This window comes from Clytia hemisphaerica, unplaced genomic scaffold (genome assembly GCF_902728285.1).
Source record: "Clytia hemisphaerica strain Z4C2 unplaced genomic scaffold, Clytia hemisphaerica genome assembly, whole genome shotgun sequence".
NCBI classification, from domain to species: Eukaryota; Metazoa; Cnidaria; class Hydrozoa; order Leptothecata; family Clytiidae; genus Clytia; species Clytia hemisphaerica.
Window position 1 is genome coordinate 275,764 of NW_027103749.1, and position 23,835 is coordinate 299,598.

General features: G+C 36.3%; 2 protein-coding genes across 2 annotated transcripts; one reads left to right on the forward strand and one right to left on the reverse strand.

The window, feature by feature from the left end:
* The first annotated feature begins 368 nt into the window (after window positions 1–368).
* LOC136805472 (adhesive plaque matrix protein 2-like) lies at window positions 369–11,486 on the forward strand. The gene is made up of 15 exons (XM_067062046.1): window positions 369–543; window positions 1,335–1,457; window positions 1,818–1,917; window positions 2,263–2,285; window positions 3,633–3,746; window positions 4,260–4,376; window positions 4,736–4,855; window positions 5,091–5,210; window positions 5,618–5,740; window positions 6,218–6,337; window positions 8,349–8,468; window positions 8,866–8,985; window positions 9,688–9,822; window positions 10,014–10,097; window positions 10,640–11,486. Exons 1-15 carry the CDS (start codon window positions 493–495, stop codon window positions 10,721–10,723), a joined length of 1,554 nt encoding a protein of 517 aa, XP_066918147.1. The 5' UTR covers window positions 369–492; the 3' UTR covers window positions 10,724–11,486.
* On the reverse strand, window positions 10,941–14,416 carry LOC136805470 (uncharacterized). The gene has a single exon (XM_067062044.1). It carries the CDS (start codon window positions 14,191–14,193, stop codon window positions 12,241–12,243), a length of 1,953 nt encoding a protein of 650 aa, XP_066918145.1. The 5' UTR covers window positions 14,194–14,416; the 3' UTR covers window positions 10,941–12,240.
* Between the last annotated feature and the right edge of the window lie 9,419 nt (window positions 14,417–23,835).

Below are 23,835 nucleotides of genomic sequence, written 5' to 3' on the forward strand. Positions count from 1 at the left end.
GATCCCTAAGCAACAGTAAGGTTGTTAAAAATAATAAAATGTGGTATGTCATAAAATCTGAAACAATTGTTTTAGTAATTCAAAGTGACCACTTAAAATCGTCATAGATAAAAGGCATTTTGGACCCTTTCCAAAATCTTGTACTCACCGCGAAGGAGAAAAAAATTAACCAATCACTATGATCCGTTGTATATAATTCTTTTGTTAAGGGTAAAACCTATATTTTTAACTTATCAAGCTTTCTTGGGAGAATAACAAAAAAAAAAAATTTTTTTCGCTGAATTCTCAATTTTTTCGAGCTCAACCTTAGAGGTTTTTTAATTTTGCGGTTTCATTAGAGGCCTATAAATAAGAATCGTTTTGGAATTCAAACGACCACAGTTCAACAATTAGACTTTTAATGATCAGCAACCTTTGCTGAAACGAGGGAAATATTGCTTTTTTGACATTTTTTGAGGAACATTTTTTGAGGAGTTTATAGGAAAGTCTAAGATGGAAGCACGATACTTGTTACTGCTTCTTGTTGTAGCGATCTGCGCTCAGGTAAGGAAACTACATTATTATTACAAATACTGAGGTTAAGCATACCAGGATAATCACCACGACGGACGAAAAATGTTATAGGCTAGTGAAAATACAAAATTTGATTGGTTCAAACTCACTAGCCTGTTAAATTTTCGTTCGTCGTCCATTTTACCGATTTACTTAACCTCACTAATAACTTGAAGAACCAAACGTTCTAAAACTAGATTATATTAATCATTGAACTAAAGCCGCGGAAGAGTTAAAAGAAGCTAATGGCTTTCTCGTGCATGGAAGGACTTCTTCATTGGCACGACGCGTGTTTTCTAGCGGTTTTATTTGACTTGTTTGAAGCCGTGCTTTTCGTACAGCGAATGTTGGAAAACCGCATTCCTGAAAGCTGAATATCTTCTTTGGCCGTTTTATTTCCTTTAAAACATAAGAGCTACAAGAGCTACTGCTGCACTTATATGATTTATGATTTAAATCACGAGTTAAAATCTTCACACTACAGTAATCAAGCAAGTAAGTCTACAACCGTAGTCAGAGGCGACTCGAAGGCTCCTCTTTTGATAGCTAACTACCCGAAGGTAGGCTCCCTGTATTATTCCACTAACTTTGCTGAGCAGAGAGGCACCAAGGACTATTTTTGTACCAAGTACAAAGTTCCAAGTACTACCAAAGTACCAAGTTTTTGGTATAACCTGGCAGGAGATTGAGCCCACGACCTTGCATACCCATAGCCTGATGCTCTACCGTTGCACAACAGGGATAGTAGCTTTAATAAAATTTTATAATTTTGTTCTATCTAGTTTGCATCAGCAGATATTTGCAAGCCGACCAGTCCTTGTTTAAACGGTGGCTTATGCCAAGCAGATTCGGAAGGTGGATTTACCTGCAAGTGTAGATGGAGCTTTTCTGGACCTATTTGTAGTGTAAGTAAAACCTAAAAATCTCCTTTTAGTTATTTTTTTTATTATTTTCTTCCGGGTACACAGATTTTAAGTTTTTAAACCTCTCCTAAAGATAGCCTTAAAACCCACACATAAAACACTTGATGAAAAAACTTCCTTGTATTTACGAGACTTCGGCGAAACTTTAGAATTGAAAAGTTAACTTGTTTTTATAACCAAAAAAAATGGACTATCATACTTAACCCTTAGCTTTATTCTGCAGACCCGTTTCAATTAGCCATAACTCCAAGAAGTGCATAGTTCGTTCGTCGTAGCATTTGTAGAACATATATATCAATAAATTTTCCAAAACGTAACATTTTGATGTATTTGTTTTTTCAGCGAAGGAACATCTGTCGGTTAAGAGAAGAAGTTTGCAAGAATAATGCAGCTTGTGTACCTGATAATTCGAAACACGGATTCAAATGTGTCTGTCCTCAAGGCCCGGGGGGGGCAGCTGGGCAAAAGGACCGACGGGTATGTGCGGGCACTAAGGGTGTGTTTTTCAAGGCACCTCAAATGCACTGTAAGGGTCGGAAAAACTAGAGATGCACTGTAAGGGTAGAAATTTCAGAAAATTCTTGAAAAATCTAGATATTTTGACCAAAAATGCTAGAATTTTGACCATTTTTTGCACGAAAGGGATCGAAAATTTGGGGGAAAATGCACTCTAAGGGTATGATTTTCACTGATTTTTGCTGCACTGTAAGGGTGCAATTTTAAAAGCCAATTTTTGGCCCGCACATACCGTCAGTCCACAAACCCAGTGCCCCCCCCGGGCCTCAAGGATATTATGGTGAATTTTGTGAGGTGAGTATTAGTACTAGTAATCGTATGGTTTGGAGTGCAATTAACGATTAAGCATGAGTAACAAAGGAGAAAATAGTAATTTGCACGAGTCCGAAGGACGAGTGCAAATTACGGTATTTTCTCCTTTGTTACGAGTGATTAAACGTTAATTGCACGACAAAACATACGATTCCGAGGTAATCGTCAGTAAACATTCGAAAACCTCCTTTTTTTCTTTTGTTTAAAAAGAAAACATTGCAGTGTAATTTTTCTTTGTTTTCAATTAAAAGAAGCTATTGTAACGTAAAATTTCTTTGTTCCCTTTCATATTCATGATATGCACCACTGCAATGTCTTCTGACATTACATCACGGAACCAGTAGCTCATTGGTTGGAAGTGACGTAAAAGCAGTCAATACGTCACTTTCAACCAATCAGCTATTGGGTGGAACGGAAGACATTGCAATGATGCATATCATGAATTGAAGAAAAAAAATGTCTTTGTTTTTTATTATATAGTAAAAAAAAGTCTCTGACACAGGACTTGGGAGGGAAAAGAATAAAGGGACAAAAGTGTCCCCCCGCCGAAGAGTGCAAAAAGTGGTAATAGTGCAATTAACGATTAATCGCACTCCTCTAAACCAATCAAATTCGAGTAATTTTGCACGGCTGACGATTATACTTTTAATTACATATTAGTATGTTGACTCTGTTACCTGTGTTTGAAGTTATAATTCTTCACTTTTTGGGTTCAAACCACTGACTTTTATATACCCCTGGACCAAGCTACATCCGCCATCTTTGATCGAAGTTTATTTGAAATTTGGTACCCGCAAAAAAACCATTGTGGTGTTTGAAACTTTGCCTAACGAAAAACGGCACTACATCATTAGTGTACAAGCGAAACTCCGCGGGTACAAATTTCAAAAGAACTCCGATCATAATATTCAACCATATTTTGCTTATGACCGGCATTGAGTAACTTGGCCCAGTGATATATAAAGGTCAGTGGTTTAAACAGTCATTCCACTGCTCCATTTGTCTTGTTTCTTTACTCAACACTTGTTCTTTCCTTCCCTTAGCTTAACAAGGTCGAAAGACAAATGTCTGTATCATAGAGTACGCCCACAGTAGCGTAGACAGGAGGGAGGGGCGCAAAATTTGTGCAGGAGAGCAGATTTTTATCACACTGTAATTATCTATTTATAATATAAAAAGATAATTGCTGTGTCATAAAAATCTGCTCTCTTACACAAATTTTGCGCCCCCTGTCTATGCTACTGCGCCCGTGCAATAACACTCGGCCTTATCTATTGGATAAATTTCACTAATTCAAATTTTACTAATTCTTCTTACTTTCTTGAATAGCTTTCAATATGCGATGATAACCCGTGTGAAAGCCAGGGTCAATGTGTACCCGACAACTCAAGAAGTCGATTCCATTGCAAGTGTAAACCAGGCACTGAAGGCCCAGTCTGTCAGGTAAAGGATATAGCGCTTTATACACTTTATACAGTATATCGGATCTGTCGGCCTTCCTTTGATGAAGTTAATTTATGAATTTTGTCATTTGACTGCTTTTTGAAAACTCAATAGAAAATGAATACACCCCGTTCTCACAGACCCACTAAAAAATTTGACCAAAATATCGTCCCCCGTGGAAAACTATCCTCCAATTTTTGTCCCTACTGAAAATAATCAAATAAGCAAATCCACACTAAAAAATATTATGCTATTTTTCCCATCCCCACTGAATTTTCTGACTTGAAAACAAAAGAATTCAAATCCTTGGCCATAAAAAATATGTGAATTATCAATCCCCATCGAGTTTTGTCAGTGATTTTTACCCCCATTGGCTAAAAACCGGGTCTGTGAGAAGGGGGCTGACTGTCGTTGACCAGATGATCACAACCAACTACGATTAACGGTCACCTTTCTACCGGTTAAAATTTTGACTCCATTCGCTACATTTTTATATTACTTCTCATTTTTCAGATCTCAAACTGTGACAGTTCACCATGCAAGAACAAAGGATTATGCACACCAATGGCTGGACTCAAGGAATTCTCTTGTAATTGTAGCGGAACTAACTTCTCTGGACCAACTTGCGAGGTATATTAAAACAGATCTTTAACGTAAATTCAATTGAATTTACAAAATCGGCACACAAAATATTATCAAATAGAAATATAGGTTAACCAAGAGGAAAACACTGAAGAATTATTTTCAATATTATTATATTACCTTACAAAAAACTTTTAAATTAAACTTCTTCCACACCAATACAAAGCGTACAAAGTCAGTTCCCCCAAGAAAAAGGTCTAAGCATAGAGCTATTTCTATAACGCTTGAAACTGCCGGCGCTGACATGGCACCAATAACAATATTCACACCTACAACGCATGAAGAGTCAGTTGTTGTTCGAGTTATGGAGAAGTATGTAATATTCTTGTTTTTCATTTCTATTCCAGATTCCAAATGTATGTCACCCGTCTCCTTGTGGTGAAAACGGCACATGCACAGCTGACGATTCCGTTGATGAAGGTTTCATTTGCAAATGTGACCCCGGGTTTAAAGGAAAATATTGCAATGTAAGTGAAAGTGAAATTTATTATTATCGCCAAGTTCTCAGATAAGCTCAGAAATCAGCAAGTTTATCCTGCTCCATAAGCATTATTAGACTGTATCATATAAGAAACAAACCTTTTTGCTAAAAGAACAATATTTCCCGCAAGACTTGGACAAACAAGCAAAGAACAACCTTCCAGATTACAGCAACATTATTTAGCCAAATGCTCGAATTCTAATCTCATCTCTAATCCGTAGGAATCAGCTTGTACAGTAGTACCAAGTGCATGCGGATCGAATGGTGTTTGTCATGTTGACGGATCTAAAAGTGGCTTTTATTGTGAATGCAATGGCAATTATTCTGGAGTACTTTGCGAGGTAAGAAAGGAATATTCTCGATTTGATTTCTCATTGTGGGACTGACGGCCAAGTGGTCAAAGGTGTCAGCGTTACGAACAAGGGATTTCTTCGTTCGAATCTTCGCTCCTTCAAATGTTTCGTTCAGTTTATAGATAGCTAAACCGCCTTGGCCTTCATGAAAACAATCGAAAGACTTTCTAGATATCCTGGATTAAACTGGTCTATCTACGTAAAATATCGAATCTATTTTAAAGATAAATTAAATAATTGCGCACCTCCTTTAAAAAAAAAACATTCAAATGACATTTATCATTTTTATGTGTCATCACTTTTGATAATCACAAACTTTAAAGATTCCTAGATTATTTAGCCTATCATCACATAGTATAGACTAAATCTACCAGCGTACCCTTTTATTATTCTAGATCAAATCAGCATGTGAAGACCCCTTAGTATGTTCGGGCCGTGGTGTCTGCTCCGCAACCACCGCAAACCTCAAAGGATATAAATGTGAATGCGATGGCGGATACTCTGGATGTAACTGCGAGGTGAGAACATTGCTTTTAAAGACAATTTCCCGGACATGTTCGGTTTTAAACTGTCCGAAAAAGTGGGTTGCCTTGTCCGGATTGATGGGGACATTTTTGGTAACTCAATATACCCTAAAGAACATCTGTGTCAATTTTCAGAACTTGATGGCAATTTTGTTCATTTCCTAGGTTAATTCTACCTAACTAGATCGGTAGTTCACGAGCGCTTGGAAGGGTAATTAATCTTTTAACAAGATAAGAATAAACACGAAATAAAACCACTCTTTTTTGCGTTATGAAGAAGGCTAACTTAACGAACTATCTCAGCTTTGCTCTTGCTTGATTTCGTTAGAATACTCTTTTCAAAAGCTTTCCCAATCAAAGTTACGCCAACCAACAGATATCACGATGGTCAAAGACGCCATGGTTCAAGGAAGAAAACATACCTTAAATACTCTATGCAATAATTGCAACACATTCTTCTTTCTTCTTTAGGATTCGGTATGTAACCAAGTCCAAGGGTTGTGTTTAAACGGCGGTGTGTGCAACCCAACAGCAACTAACCCTGGATTCAACTGTTCATGTCCTGAAGGCTATGCAGGTGTTCGTTGCCAGGTAGGTGATACCAGAATGTGCCTCTTGATACAAAGTGCTCGTCAATACTGAAAAATGAGAGAGATATAGAAACGATCAATGATTTCTAAATTACTAAAGTTGAGGCTCTCTTGTTCAATTTTAGAGGGGGAATGGAACCTTTTCATCAAATAAGGGAATTGTATCGAATAGTAGAGCGTCGTTTATGAGAGTTGTTGTTGAAAATGATTTTCAAAATCATCCATTAACGGATTGAATCGAATAATAAAACGTCGAATTAGAGAGGGTCATCTGCACCTCCTGAATTGATCCATATCAGAATTCGGGATCCGAGAAAGAGCTGCAAAGATTCGCCAATATTCGATATTTTTGGTTTGGAAATAGTCTAAGGCTGCCTTTAAAGAAGTAATCTAAAAGCCTGATTTTAAAGAAGCAGTTTCAGGCTGTACATGGTTTCAGCCCCCCCCCCCTTAAAATAAGGGGTGATTTAAAATTTAGAGAAAAACACAAGGGGCAAAAATGTTAAAAACTGAGAAATAAGGGGGGACTTGGTCTCAAGGGTCAAATGGAAGCCCTTGCTACTTGAGGGGGGAGTAATCTTGTTCCTTTCTTGCAATTTTTTTCGCTCGCTTCGCTCGCAATAAAGTTCATTGGTAACTTCTTTGCAATCTAGCTAATTTACAAGTTTTTTGTGTACAATATTGCATTATTAAATGAAAATCTAACTGCGCCCCAAGACCAATATGCTGACAACAATATTGAAATCGTAAAACATCAATTTTTTCGCTCGCTTTGCTCGCCATTGTTTCTCTAAGTTTCTTTTCACTCTAGAAAGTCTCTAATTTGTATATTTGTATTTAGTGATTTAGGGTATCTTGGCAGTCGATTTAAAAAAATTTTCTAGTCGGCCCCAACCATGGTGGGGCCTGTTGTCCCCTTTTTCATTCATCAAAGATAAATCTACTCTTCTCCACTAAATATTTCCTTCCTCATTATGCCTAGGCAAATGAATTAGTAAAAGTTTAGAAAATGGTGGGTGGGGACACCACTTTGGAAAATTGACTTTGGCCCCTCCAGAAAGATTTTCCCACAACGCCACTGCTTGCAAAGCATCTAAGGCTCAAATCACATTTCAGCTATGGAATTTTCTATTTCGATTCGAATGTTACATTCTAAAATATTTTTGTTTCCTTGGTGAGCCATCATCCTACACTACATCTAAGGCTCCAATCACATTTCAGTAATGGAATGGCCCGTGATTCGAATATTTACATTTTTTAAAGACATTCAATTTGGAATATTTTTCTGTTCTGCTTCTATATGGAATAGTTTCGTTCAAATGCTATCAGTTTGAGGAGAAAACGATTCTAGAAAAGTGTATTGTAGGGATTTTTATACCAGGTATATTGTTTATTGCAGTTTATCATTCTCTACTAATATTTTAAATTTGCTGGTATAGAAAAGTATATAATGATAAAAAACTTTTTCACAAAAGAAAGAAAGAAATATCAGTAGAAGAGCTTAAGGACTAATTTCTCGCTTGTCTCTACACCCCAAAAATTAAGGGCATGTATACATAAGAGTCTTGCAAATTTAAGGGGGCAGTAAGACTTAAGGGGCACCTCAAAACCATCTTTAAGCTTTAAGGGGGGATAAATTGATAAGGGGTGATTTGTGTTTTAAGGGGGGACTCAAAATCATGGATGAAACCATGGGCTGACTAAACGAAATAGTGGTTCAAGGCCAACTTAACGAAGTAGTTAAAGGATGAATTAAATAAATAGTTTAAGTATTAGTACTAGTAATAACATGGTTTAGAGGGTGATTTGGGATTAATAACCCCGAGGTTCATTGAAAACATTTCAAAATAGCCCGAACGTAGTGAAAAAATTTTTTTTTTACATCAGGGCAATTACAAAAAAGCGGGGCTATTACGGATTTATCGCCCCGCTCGTCCTTTACAAATCTAAGCTAAATGTAATCAACCATATAATTACTTGACGAACTAAAGAGAACTTTCTTTTATTCATAGGATTCTCTATGCAGTATTATTCGACCATGCAAAAATGGTGGAAAATGTAACGTGGATGCTTCAAATCCCTTAGGATACAACTGCTCGTGCCCGCCAGGCTTTTCTGGAACCAATTGTAATGTAAGAATATACTTATAGAATACTACTTACACATTAATTATCTACAAATTGCTTACACAGCATTTTTAATCAAAATATGAACAAGCCCGCCCCTCCCGCGGCGCGCTAGCCCAAATTTTGAATTTTTTTTTGGTTAATTCTCCTTTGTCAGCATAAGAGCGGAAGCTAATTTCGGTATCGTGAAAAATATTGATCTTTTATGTGTTATTTACTTCTAGGTGCCACAAAACCTGGTCATTATTCAAATATAATGATAGAGAACAGACTGCAGACTAAGAAACTCCTATTAGGGGGAGGGGGTTAGCTCTTTCCGAGAAAACGATATACTTTTAACCTCTGTAACTGTAGAATAAAATACGTTTTTTATCGCTTTTGAAACTCAACTATTTCTCTTCAGATGTCAGCTTGCGATTCGAAACCATGTCAAAACGGTGGATCATGTTTCCCATTCCCTAACCCCAATGGATACAGTTGTCATTGCCCATATCTCTTCACTGGATTGAAGTGTGAACAAAAGGTTAGTAATTGATGCTTTTCATTACGTAATGTTTTCTTACAGAAACCTCCCGGGTTTTTACCAGAAGTGGCAAATTAAAGTTCGAGAGAAAAATATTTTTAAATTTGCCACTACTGGCAAAGAACCGAAATTTATTGAATATACATTTTTTTATAAGCAACCAGCTTTGTGCTAAGGCTAGAGCCCTGAAATTAACCAATTTTTTTTCACCATCTCGTAAAGCAAAAGCTTCCTAGATAATCTAAGCATGGCAAACGATAGCCCTTGACTCAAGAAACATACATTAAATATGGTAAAACTGGGTTGGGGTGGTCAAAGCAAATTTTTCAGAAAATTAGCTAGAATGCTAAGAAGCAACCCCAGCCCTGACACGAAAATTGGAGTTGGTTATAAAAAAATGTGTATAGCTTTACGTGCAAAATCCTGAAATGAAATTCACACTTTTGTCAAGAGGTACCTGGAAATTAGTTTTTTCCTGAGTATGCTCTCAGACACATTTCTCTAACAAAGGCTAAATCGTTTTCTAAAAGTCGGCAAAAAAACCCAGGGAAACTCTCAGTATAGACGAAAATCAAAGGATACAAAAATCCAGGGGGTAGACCTTCCAAAAAGAAATTAATCATGGGTCAGTTTTTTCTGGAATAGCCCCTCTTTCCCTTATACATTTTTCTAGTCAAAGACAAATAATTTTTCTCGCAACAGGTTTCACCGTGTAACCACGGACAAGGGTGTGGTCAAAACGGAAAATGTGTTCAAAGAAATCGATGGTTCCGCCCAAGAAGATGGAGATGTCAATGTAACACGGGATTCTCAGGACCTGCTTGCCAATTCGGAAAGGTGACTTAATGATACAATTATCAGACTATGTGCCAAAGGTCTGAAGAGAGGGGATTTAGTTTGAACTTAGCAGGGTCAAATACTTGTCAGTATTTCTGCTATTAATTTACTTGGCAAGTGAATGTACCTTCACCCGGGCCAAACCATACCAACCAAGGGAAATTTTTTTAAATTCTACTTCTTTTACATAGGCATGTTTCGGATGTCAAAACGGAGGTTTTTGTGTTGATGGACATTGCCATTGTCCAGAACCTTTTTATGGTAACAAATGTCAGGTAAGACGTGGTTCTGTATTATAGAATCGTTAATGGGTCTTTGTGGAACACACCACCGGATAGTTTCCGGAAGACTGTACATAATGGATTTTCTTAGACTTTATCGCTGTTCGCGGAAAGAAACTTTCACAAAAATACAGGTAAAACTCACGAGTTTTAGCCCACATCTTAGCCACCAAATCAAACACTTTCTCGAACGAGAACCCCAAGCCTCATCTTTTACACCCCCCCCCACTCAAGAACGAAAAAATATTATCGATATGCAACGAGCGTGGTTTTAGAGACTAGATTCAGAACCGGCGGAACAACCGTAAAAGTGGGTAGGCTGAAGGCTCAAAATGAGATAAAACTCGCTAGGAATTCGAGCAAAAAAATCTCATTTACTCTAAAGTGGGGAGGCTGAAGTCTCCCCAGTCTCCCCGCTTCCGTCGGGGTTGAGATTAATAGCCATTATATTGTTCCATATTCGAATATTATATCATTGACGTAATGAAAACAAAAAGAGATATTTTTTTGAAAAACTCTCCTATACTTCTTTCTAGTGGACATACTACGATCCTTACCATGGCAACAATAATGGCGGATATGGTTATAGCAACGAATATCCTCCACCGAACCATCACTAAAAGATCCCTGGATTATAATTTTGTATTTGACGACTGACAAACGACTAACAAGTATTATTATTTATTTAAGTAAAATAAGCAACCAACTTCTAGTGCCCAGTCATTTTCTTTTTTGTTGGGCTGTCTATCATTTGATTAATAACATGAATTACCAGGTCAACTCGAAGGTTTTTTAATAGACGTCTTTGGAGTAATCAATACAATTTACCTTTTTGTAACCTTTCACATTTTGATTCCTCGATATCTATCCCGGGGGGTACTAGGGTTGGCGGATGAGGAGACCCTTAGAGAGACTGATTTCTGAGGAAAAGGTGACCCTTAGAAAGACTTTTTTTTAAATTTCTTCGATTTTTGAAAAATTCCCTACCCTTAGAAAGACTTATTTTACAATTTTTTCACTCTAAATCAAAAAAATTTCCTAGAAATCAACTTAGAGAGACTAGTTTAAAATTTTTCTGGTTTTTGTGACCCTCTTAGAAAGACTTTAAAAGGTGAAAAACCCGAACCTTACCCTCGGATATCTATAGATAACCCTTGTGAAAATCTTTAGAAGTCTTTTAAACTGCTTGAAACCTACCATCACCAAACCTATTTATACTAATTATCATAAATTATCATAAATTTTACTTACTTCAATATTACTTCAATATCATCTTGTGTATAAAGTTTATTTGTTTATTTTCTTTGTGGGGATAACACTATTCTTTCATAAATTATAATTAACAATTATGTGTAAAAATATAAAAATCATTCTACAAATTCAGCTATGGACTATTTCAAATTTTAAAAAATTAGGCACGATTGCGAAGGTGCTTCGAGATGAAAGACATCAAAATAACCTTTAGAAGCCCAAGAGAGAGCCTTCAATGTGGAAATGACTTCCCTATGCACAAAGGAAACCTTTGAAATCTGATGCGTTAGATGAAATAAATGAAGCAATTTTACTGAGGAAAATAGGAATATAAGGCCATTTTGAAGAAAACAGGTACGGCAACTACCAAACTACTCTGTGTCAGAGTGTATCTCACGTTTATCGCCTCGTAGTACACTCTGTGCGCATTGAATGTTTGATAAAAAAATTCCCGTGCGGAGACTTCTGCGAAGTTATATAGCAACACTTCTCTCATCGTCTCCCCTCTATCACCCGCGCTACATCGCAGTGGTCGGTTTGAAAAATCTCACATGAGAAAAGACAATGACAACAGACCCTCTACGGTAATGAATTTTAAAATTAGCCATAGATACTAGGTCTGTGTACAGACGACTACCATACAGGCTACAACTAATGTATCTACCCTAGTTTGCTGAACAGGAAGCTTTTGACGTCCTATAATCAAAGTCGTTTGGTCAAAATCAAATAGACTCGAATTTACCAGGGTCGAATGATGTCACAATATCTTGGGGTATTGGATAGACACATTAAGAGATACAGGCTTTCATAACGTCATTCTACCCTGGTAAACTAGAGCTCAATCCCCCTCAAGCGTTAAGGTTGAATGTCGTGTTATAACCCACTTTCATAGTCTTGATTCATTAGCATTCTCCAGTAAACTGATTATAACAGATTCTCTACTGTTCGGATTAATCATGGACCATGAAAAATCAAAATCTGATTTCACGCACTCAGACGCCCTCTGTTGAAAGTTATTGGAAGTTGAGTGTTGGAAGGGTGGCCTTGTTTTACAACTATTTGATTCCATTTCTGGTACTGAGTCGTTGTTGTTGCATTCTTCTGGTGAACGGTGATTAGAAATGGAACTTTCTGGTAGTGAGTAACATGTATGAAAATCATTGTCTTTATATTTTTGCGACTGAAATTGTCTATTATTGTTACAATCTCGTCCTCGTGTATCGAAACTATTCAATATCCTTTCTTGAGGCACCATAGAGTGTTTTTGAACGGCACGTCCGAGATGACCATCCGAAGGACGTTCCAAAGCCGTATAATCATACTCCCTAATTGTTCCGTATTTCCCTTCCGGGTCTCCGTCATTTTTCTCATAATCTGTGATAACAATAATTGGGTGATTCTGATTGGATGTTATAAGTTGTGGGACCATCTCATCGGCAAGAGTATCCTGTTTCTTTGCGTTACTACGCGTGCGCGTTCGAGCCCGTGTTGGGTTTGCTTCAGTACTAGATCGAGTACGTGTCATGTTGGAATCTTGGTCCGGCATGTATCGAAGTGTATCAAATCGTAATGAAATTTTACGCGTTTGACGCTTTGGAATTTGAAGGTAAGGCGAAGATGGGTTTTGCTTAAGGCCAGGCGATGACGTTGCTGTGTCGGGCGCCAATTCGAATATTTCTGCATTGTTGTTATTGGTAACCAAAAACGACGTGGTCGTTTGGAAATTCTTTTTCAACATTTGTGGTGTTTCTAAAAGCATTGAGGTTGATTGAACGTCAGTTGAATTACTGTTAGTCGGACTTTGCTCGTTACTTTGGATACGACAAACCACTTTCATAACTTCTAAAGTATATGATTTAAAGAACCTTTTAAAAACATCTTTATAATCATTCCTGGATATCCCATAAATTAACGGATTGATTGCTGCTTGTAAGGAGATTGCAAAGTTAGAAAATAAGAATAAATATGAGCCGAAGGATTCATTATGAATGTGCAGATAAACGGATAGGTAGAAATTAATATGTTGCATTCCGTTACATATTGAATAAGTAAATAACAACATTATGACCATACGAATCATACGCTTGTGCAGTTCATTTATAGCCTCTTGTTGCTGTCGGGATACGATGATTGCCATATGGATATGAACACCAGATATTAGAATCAAGGGTAAAATATATTGTAAAACCATGATGGTCGTCCAGTAAATGACCATCTCTCTAAGAGACCAATCTTCATAACACACCATTGATCCATCATTGTTTCGGCCCACATTCCCGTGATAAGCGAGCGGCGCCGCCGTGGCAGCCGACATTAACCAAATGATCGGTATCACTATTTTAGAGGTCCTCGTTGACGCGGCACGCCAATCAAACGGCCTCATTAGGCCAGTGTAACGGTCTATACTAATAGCTATGAGAGTGCCGATAGAAGCTGATAGACATAAACAAATAATCCCGAACGCTATAATACACATGTCTTTACCCATAGTCCAACTCATGTAGTCTCTCACGAAAATCATTTGCGTTGGAACGTAAAGTAAGAGTAGAAGGAGATCGGCAACAGCTAAGTTGAATATATAAAAATGAATCGATCGTCGCATTGTCTTCACTGTGATAACTGCTACACATGTCATAAGGTTTCCGAGAAGCCCACATATTAGTAGAATACAATATAGGAAAAGAAGTATGATACGAAATTCGTTACTGTACGGTTTAAGGCGGCGTGGCGGTAACAGGGTGGTCGATAAGGGTGGCTGGGCGGTTGTTCTGTTTAAGGTATCGTTGAAAGATATATTTCTTTTCACCATCAAGGTATCGTTGATTATTGGTGATATCATTTCCAGTTTGTTTCGTTGTCGAGGTCAGAGTTTAGTGTTCAAATTCAAATTACTGCACCGGTATGTATTCAAGATTTTTCAACCAACCAAAGCTTGTTCTTCCTGGTACATTTCACGCGGGATTTCACCTCATGTATGTTCTTCTTTAAATGAAAAATTCTGAAAACTCATTTCAAAGTTTTCATTTTTTAAAGTATTTTCACTGCAAAAATTAGAACAAAATTAGTATAAATTTTTTAAATCAACATCTAGTCTCTGATAAACGAAAGATTGAAAAGTTCTTTGCGAGCTGAGACCAAACCTATTTATGATAGCCAATTACATAAGTAGAAACATTTTAAGTACTTGCCGCTAATGCGTGAAATTCTTCGCAGATTTTACGTAAAGATCATGATGAGTTGCTTTAATACCTTCTTTGAAGACGCGAAACGAAAGGAGATTTGAGGTACTTTTATGTAAGTTGCGTACATTAGCGGTAATATAATCACTTGAGAGTTGTCAAGAAATGTCAAGATGGAAACTAATAAATCATCATTAGATTGCAAGTATTGACCAGGCCTTTTCAATACACCTTTTCTACCAGCCGCCAATTGCCGCACGTGTATTATTTTGTCCGCTTTATCCCACTACAACCGTCCAAATCCTTTGTTCGCACCTATAGATAATAGAAAAATCCTATCGCTTCGGGTCAAGAAAGCCAGTTGGAATTTCGCAAAAATTTAAAACTTCAGCCTTTGAGTATTTAACTGGTTTACCCGTGAAAGGGCAAAACCTCGAACGATTATATCTTCAATATCTTTAAAACTAAAACCCTTTTACGGAAAAGATTTTCTTTTAAAAACTGAATCTCTCTTCCAAAGGCAGTCGAGCAGCTGAAGTCACAGTCACAATTTGACAGAGTGCAAACAATACAAGACCGCTTTCAGCTAAAAATATGCAATTGGTTAAGAAAAACTACAAGTTTAGAAAAAAGTTAAACACTTTCACATTTTCTTTTTTTTGGAAGTACCTGGTGACCAAAGCTCTTAAGAAATGTCCATTATCACGACGATTTACAAGAGTTGAGGAAGAAAAGTATAAATGTAAACAATTTCAATAATGTGCTGTTAATCAAATGTATATGAAATGCACAGCACCCCTTACTTTTTTTTGACTACGTTTATACGTAAAAGAAACTGTTGGCGCAGTGCAAAAAAATACAGCTGCTAGCTTGCTCCCCCACTCGATTCAAAAAAGACCGTACGTGCGGCCCAAAATTAGGCTTTTAAATCGGACCCTTACAGTGCAGAGAAAATCTAGCCAAATTTGAGTAAATTTGGGCAAAAAAAACTACCCTTGCGGACTTCGGGTCGTTTTGACCATTTTTAGGCAAAATAGGGTCAGATTTTTCCAAATTTCACACCCTTAGAGTGCAATTCTTCCCATCTTTGCTCATTTCTACCCTTACAGTGCACTTTGGGGAGCTTGGAAAAGAGACCTTTAAGGGCCGCACGTACGGTAAATCATTTACCTTGAGCCCCCCCCCCCCCCAGGCAGGAGCTGGTAGGTATTAAAGTTGAGTTGAATACCGAATAACCAAAAGAGTTACATCATTAGCCAAATTGAGTTTTTAAAGCAAAGGATGTTTTTCCCTGAAAAAAAAACTTAAGGGGGTGTAGACTATAAGACCTTTTCGCCTTTCCATCCGCCATATTGAATTGTATGCAAAAATTATGGTGGCCGAATTGCCGTGGTGAAATTCCCTTAGAAAGTATGCAAAACATATGCAAAAAGAAAGTATTAATATAAAACTTACATGCATAGTTGGCATTATATTAAAGTGTTATCTTGTAGAAGAAGATTAAATTTGCTTCTCTTGAAAACTAAAAATAATTATATTCACTCATCTCTTAGAACAAGCACTTCAAAAAACCATAATATTAGACATAAACTCAAGCTGAAAAATCACCCGCGAAGGTACAAAAGTAATCCTTATTCGGCTGACGGTAAATTATTCTCCTGGGAATGGAACGGCCAAATGATCAAATCAAACATTGTGACGTCATAATTACTGCTTTCAAAAGTTTCAGTTTGCGTGTTTTGAAAGTTGATGTGTGTACTCCGTCTTCGTGAAATTTTTTTAATGGCATGAAAACAGAATATGCTATGTCTTTAAGAACAAATTCCTAAAAGGCTTTTGTTATTCTGTAAATATTTCTTTTTGGATTAAGAAATTCCATCTTTTATTGTTCTAATGATTATAATATTTCTTTATAAGATGCATTGTTGTCTTTTTAATCTTTGTATAAATTTGCATATGTTTTGCATATTTTCCAACTAAATCCAACCACGGCTTTTTCGTTCCTGTATTTTTGTATACAATTCAAGATGGCGGATGGAAAGGCAAAAAGGTCTATACGTGTCAATTTACAACCGACAGTAAGTTTTCCAACCCTTTGTTGGACCAAACCATGAGTTTGAGAAAACAACCGAGCGTACAAAAATACATAAAACATTCAGTGTGATACATGAGTTATACAAAGGATTGATTCGAAAAAAATCCAAAAACAGCACAGAAAATTCATTCAATAAAAAATTTATTCTTAGATTTTCAGGAATCGACATAATAACATTACTCTACCCTCATAGCAAATTTTTTTCACATCAAAAATTGTAATTAGACTTATGTCATATCAATTTATTATCAAAATTCATAACAGAGTTTCAAACATGGTTGAAACAAAGAATTATAATTACTTCAAAACTACTCATAAATTGTTCACAGTATGTTTATATTGCCTTTTTTATGAATTCTGGAGCTAACAGCCTAGCGAAAGTTAAAAAAAATATATATATTGTAAGTTTTCTGAGGCAGATTCTGTGAAGATATTCAGTTTCACACTGAAATTACTCACATAGTTTACAAAATTTACTTTATTGAATACTTAATTTAAGCAGGAGACAGCACTCAAAGAGCTACACTCTTTTTTTATAAGAACCCCAGGGGGGGGTACTAGGGTTGGCGAAAAAAAAAAAAATCCTAAAAATCTTGAATTGTCCGATCCTTAGAGAGACTTTGAAAGGCGAAAAAACCGACCCTTACCGTCCGTACATACCCATCTTCCATTTTTGCCTAAGTAAACCCCCCCCCCGCCCGGGATAAGAACCAGTATAATTTTGCTGAGGCTCGACTGTTTTTTGTCACTTTGAGCCTCAAATTCTTCTCATCCTGTTCTCATTTATAGGATGTAATTGAGGTATTTTAGGTGTTATACCCAATTTTTACTACTTTGACCCCTAAATTGCTTGAAATTGAGTAATTTTAGGCTTAGCATTGTTCTTAAATTATTTTTTGGCAATTTTGAGCCTCGTTGTTCTTATAAAATTGTTCTTATAAAAACAAGCCACATGGACCTACCTAACAATGAGAATCAGATAAAAATAGAAAAATTGCCAAAGAGTAAGAAAATGCAATGAGGAGCTTGAAAAGATAGAACAGAGATGAACATTATATAAGTCATATCAAACTTTTGTTGACTAAAGAATTCATGTCAGGCTAGGACTAGCCTGGGAATCCATGCTATGATTTCTTCTTTGATAAACTGATGGCGAAATGTATAGCATGGTATTGGTTGAGAGTTTGAATTTCTCAGATCCTAATAACGGTTGAAAACATAGCCAATCAAATTTTGTTATTCTTTTACTGGTCACACTTTCTTAGAGAAAGCGCAACTTTCGAAATTTGGTTTTTATTTTAGTAAGTGAGGACAGCGCTAAATTCGAATTTCCCACTGTAAAAAATGTGTGGACTCACAGCTCGAACCCGTCTTGTGTACATCAAATTATAAAAAAACACACGACGGGTCTCCTGTCTAGGCTAGGACTTGAACAGCGATAGTCGGCTGGAAAAAAAGATTTCTAAAAAAATCGAACTCGGTCATGTTTTGAGCATTGCGAATATGCATCTTTCAGCAAAAAATCAGAAAAACTACAAAGGATGAAAATTTGAGAAAATGTCAAAAAACCGGTTTTCCGCCATATTTACGGCATTTTCGGCCGGAAAAAAATGTTTTTTGAAAATCGGGCTCCGCCACATTTTAGGTATTGACATTTTCCATCAGTGTGCAAAATTTCATAACAAAAATCAATTTTATTGAAAATTGAAACCTGCTTGATTGTGGGCAATGCTATTAATAATTTTTTTGAATGAAAAAACAACCAATTATAAGGAAAAAGACCAATGAAAATCCAGAAAAACGGCGATTTCCGGCATATTTCCAGCCGGAAAAAATTTTTTCTCTAAATTCGGACTCGGCCGTGTTTTGGGCATTGTTAATATGCATCTTTGAGCAAAAAATCAGCAAACACCAATGATAAAATCTCCAGAAAATGCCAAAAAAACCAGTTTTTCCGGCATTGAATCATTGTGCCAAAAATCAGAAAAAACTAATGAGCCAATCCTGAGAAAAGCTGGTAACAGAGGGACGGACGGACGAACCAAGGTAGGTCCTAAAAGAGCTACAATGAAAACATTATGTATTCAAGAATTGTCAATCCAGCATAAAGGAATGAATACCGAGGACAAGCATGATTTTTTATCCGATACAGTACAGTACTTTTAGTACATCTTTCTAAAATTACAGTAATGCATCAGTTGTCTCAAACTTTTAAGCATCTAAAGCCAGAAATCCATACAATCCCACGTCTTACAATCAAAAAGAATTTCATTCAAATTGCAAATGTAAGCCTCCCATGCGTGATTTCTCTGGCTTGCTATTAAAGAATTATGATTAAGGATAAATAAACCTTTCAAAAGCATCCTAAGCACATTCAAAATGTAATCTTCTTTGTAAGAACATAAAGACACATAAGTAAGAAAGTTTGTGACCGCAGTCGAGGGCGACAAAAAGGCTCCTTTTTCTCTAGCTGTCTACCCAAAGGTAGGGGAGGATCCACTTTCCCTGGATTTCTTCACTTACACTTGTTTCGTCTCTTTAATTTCTGAACATCAAGCATAGAGGCATCAAGAGGGGGTTATCTAAAGAATCCTGCATTACTAAAAATAGACAAAAAGAACGGCAAATTTCATAAAAAACGACATATTTCGCCGTCCACAACCCCGACCGAAAGTTACTGTACAACCCCTAGCGATTCATTCCCTTTCGTTTATCACGGGAATTAATTACATGTGGTCTAAAAGAACGAAAAAATTACGCATGCGTGTTACAATGCAGGATCCTTTTAGAGGAACAGACTGTCAAGTACCATTTTGAGAATCTTTGGTATGACCCGGCTGGGGATCGAACCCATAACCTTGTGCACCGTAGCTGGATGCTCTACCTTCATGATATGGTCGCTTTTGACACATACCACTGGATCTGTACGAGAAAAACTATAATCCCGAAAAAGATAACCCTAGATGTACATAAAATTATAACAGCAGTTCTATTTGGTGCAAATAATTTACTCTGCAGTATTTTAAATCTTAGTTTTTTCATTATAAAAAGAACAAAATAAAATCAATTAAAATGTGCTTATAAAATACAGTAGTGGTAATGTTTTTGACACCTTCCTGTTACATTTCTGATTAACAGAAAATATTGACACTCTGCCGTGCAAGCTTTATAAGCACGACTGATAGGCAGTTCAATTTTAAAGCTACCTACTGTTGCCTTCGCGAACAATACTCAAACTATGTGGTACTTCCTGGACCTGGAGATTTAAATTATGTCTCCTTATCAACTTCAAACAATACTGTTTAATATCCTTTTTTACCAAAGGTAAATTCCCCAGAATCGCCTGTTTTCGTTATAAGAACAAACTATACAAAAGAACATGAGGCTTCGATGGCCAAAATGTAAAGAGCAAGTTAAGAACATTTTAAGGCTTTGCGGACTCGAAAACGGCCAATTTCTTAGGAAAATGGACAAAAATACATAAGAACATATTTTTAGGCTTGAAACTCAAAAAGTTAAGAACGTCCGAAGGCTTCAAAAATTTTGGATGTTCTTATAAAAAGAAAACGTGTAGCATGCCTGACACCGAAATACCACCATAATTTCTTCAAACACCGAAACACCGACGGAAAAAAGGGCTAATACACTCACACCGTCAAACCCATACACTCATTTAAGGTTATACTATGGTTAGACAGCTGTCTTTCAACCTTGCTTTAGTATCAAATCGATACCTCTAACATTGAACGAAGGCAAATGTAAAAATTCGTAAATTCCTACATACAGGTTTTTCTTTTATAAGAACAAACTATATAAGAACATAAGGCCTCGATGGCCAAAATGTTAAGAACAAGTTAAGAACATTTTAAGGCTTTCTAGACTCAAAAACACCTTTTCATAGGAAATTGGGTAAAAATGGTCGCAAAATTGTGAAAATAAGAAGAGAAAGTTAAGAACACCCTAAGGCTTCAAAAATTTTGGATATTCTTGTAAAAAAAAAAACGTGTAGCTAAATTGATTGTCAAAAGAAATTCTGATGACTTTTTCACAAATGTTTCCAAACATGTGAACACAAACAAACAATTCTTGATTGCAGATTGTAACAACTTAGCATGCAAATATGAAATACATCAACACCAGGGGTCTTATTTAATGCCGTCCAAACGGCGATTTTCGCTGCTCAAAGACACGAAAAAATACAATTCGTCGGCCTAAAAATTCGGTTCTCTACCTCAATTAAATATTAACACTAATCAATACTGTGCTTGCAGACCTAGAATCTAGAGTTCGTCGGAGTTAATTTTTTCATCTGCCAACCTTTCAAAAACAAAGCAAAACGCCTGATCAACACTCGTATCGAACACTTATAGATAGCGAAAAAAATTATAAAAAACTAAGAATATACATCAATATCAGACACACATCAGAATCTTGTATTTTGTAGACCAAAAAAAGTTCTGCTTTGCTCTCAACATCTAATATACACGTTTTTTTATATAAGAGCATCCAAAAAAAAATTTCAAGCCTTCAAATGTTCATAAAATATTTTAATTTTCACAATTTGGAGAGTATTTAAATCCGATTTCGTAAAAAATTTAGTTTTCTCGATTCCGCGAACTTTGTAACATCTAATATTCTAGGCTTGTTCTAATATTTTTACCCATCGAAGCCCTATGTTCGTATATAGTTTGTTCTGATAAAAAAAACGCGAATAGACAAAGATATACTAAAAACAGGTCCAAGACGACCCTAATAAACATATGTTAGTAAAGCTGTTGTTGTTTCTCGTTTTACCCTCATTTTTATGATAATTAGACCAGATTTATATCTCAAATTAATCGAGTAGGGAAGGATATTATTGAAATCTTGCTTCCTGGATTTCAGACGTTCTTTATTTTAATGTCTGTTTTGATAAACATTAGCCTGGATATCCAGGTTGTAAACATTTTTTGTTAATTGTGGAAGTTTCTGGTTTACAGCCTAGCCTTCTTATTTTTGAATTATTTATTCCAATATACTTTGTCGATTCGAATATTTTGCAAAACTAAAAATTTTCCGACCCTAGGTTTACAAGAATCTAAGAAGACCAAACTGTAAATAGCAGTAACATTACTAGCCATAGCTTTCACTAACTGCCACCCGCTAGTACAAATGCTTGTGAAAACTAATTAATGCTAATTAAGGCTTTTTAATGCTTTATAATTATAACAAAAGTTTGGAAATGATCTGGAATAGTTAGAATGATTCTTCTCAACAGCATTTTCTTTCAGATATCAATGAATAAGCTAACATAAATGAAACATATTTTTTTTCTAAAAATGTGAATTACTTTTTACAAAGAATAAAATACGAATCTTAAAACATTCATTAGGAAAAGTGTCCAGGTAGAATCAATTACAGACAGTTACATAGATACTAAACCAGTCAAAAGACATGCAACTATATTTATTTCAACCAATTTGAAATATAAATGAAACATAGTAGAACCAAACAGCATAAGAAATGCTGTAGCATAAGAAATGCTATGAGCCAGAAACATAACGAGCCGGAACCAAGAATTGACAGGTAACAACGTACTTACAGTGTAGTTGGAACCTCAATATTCCAGGATTAGAAAAAGCTATACCTGTTATCTTTTTTCTTTAAAGAATCAACAAGCCATCAACATCGACAAATTACACACATTCCCTCAGAAACTTTTAAAATTATCTGCCATTATGACTTTTTTGAAGCTGTTCCGAAATTAACCAATCGGGTTAGGTATCGGAATTCCTATAGGAGTTCTTTTCTGAGATTTGTAAAAAAGCTAAGTCAGCAAAAAAACTTTTCCCGGGGGTTTGATAGGAATAAACAGAACTGTCATCATTCGTTTTTTATTTAACCGTATATTTAAATTTGCGCTCAAAAATACTTTAACTTTTTGCTTTAACAAATAAGTTAATAATATTCAAATATACTATTTGTATCTCACAGAAAATTTTTAAACACTTACAGAACGACATAGTTTATCATTTGGACTACCCCCGTGTTTGGACCATTCTATCGTGGGCGTAAAATAGGGCGGAAACTAAGTATCACCCTCAGTGCAAGATTGCCGCCTCATCTTTATTCGCCCGCACGAAAACGAGCTAGTCATTTTTTTCTCATGCGCTCAAGGGGAAAAGGAAAGTGATCGATATTCTTTGAAGAAAAAACGTCAGAAACAAACCCAAAGACCAAAAGATGTATTTTGTTGTTGAGAATCGATCCTGTGAAGATGAAAGAATTTCTGCTATGCGTTTTTTTCGGATTGCTGAAAAACTCTAATTTCGATCTTCCTTAAGGTAAAGAGGTTGCGAGACTTGGGCTAGCGAGGCAAAAATTGCTAAAAAACTGGTAAAATCGTAATCCTCAAAAATCGAAGTTCCAGCCTCACTGACTTAGGAGTTTTTCCAACGGTTTGACAAAGGATATCGTGATCCAAAATTGTTTACAATGGATTTATCATTAATCTAGAAGCTGTAACAGCGTCGTGTAAAGGATGGAAGATGATAGGACGTAACATGGTAATAGTATCAGTAACGAGGTAATATTGATGAGCAGGAAGCAGGTATTAACAGGAAATAGCGTACATTCAGGACTTTTTCCAACGGCATGATAAGGTATCTCATGGACAAAATTGTTTACCTTAAAAAGATATGCCAGTTATCTTGCAGTTTAACAGCAATATCGTGTAGAAGGATGGGAAATCATGACGTAACGTGGTAATATAAGCAGTAACAAGGTAATATTGCGTTGTCAAGGTAAACGAATCCTCATTCATAAAAAGCTTAAAGGGAAAATAAGAAACATGAAATTAGATGATATATGGTGAGTATACTGAAATTTCCTCAAAACTAGTTCACAAAAGTTTCTTTCAATCTTTGATAATAATTTCCCAAGTGAAAGATAGTGCCTGGTAAGGCGGTCTTCGAAAAATTGTTCTATTCGCATCACCCTCCCGCATCATATTTTCTGCTGATTTTCCGGTGCGGAGATGCGGAAAAAAATCCGGGAAAACCAATTTGTTCTTTCAAAGTATAGCTTTTTTCTCAATTGCTCCGACGGCCATTGAAAAATTGTTTTGCTCGCGACACCACCCACCCCTGAATTACTGACGTGATTTAAAAAAATCTGAGAATTTTTTTGACCGCCCGTCCGCCCGCATGCATTTTTAACACCAGTTGCC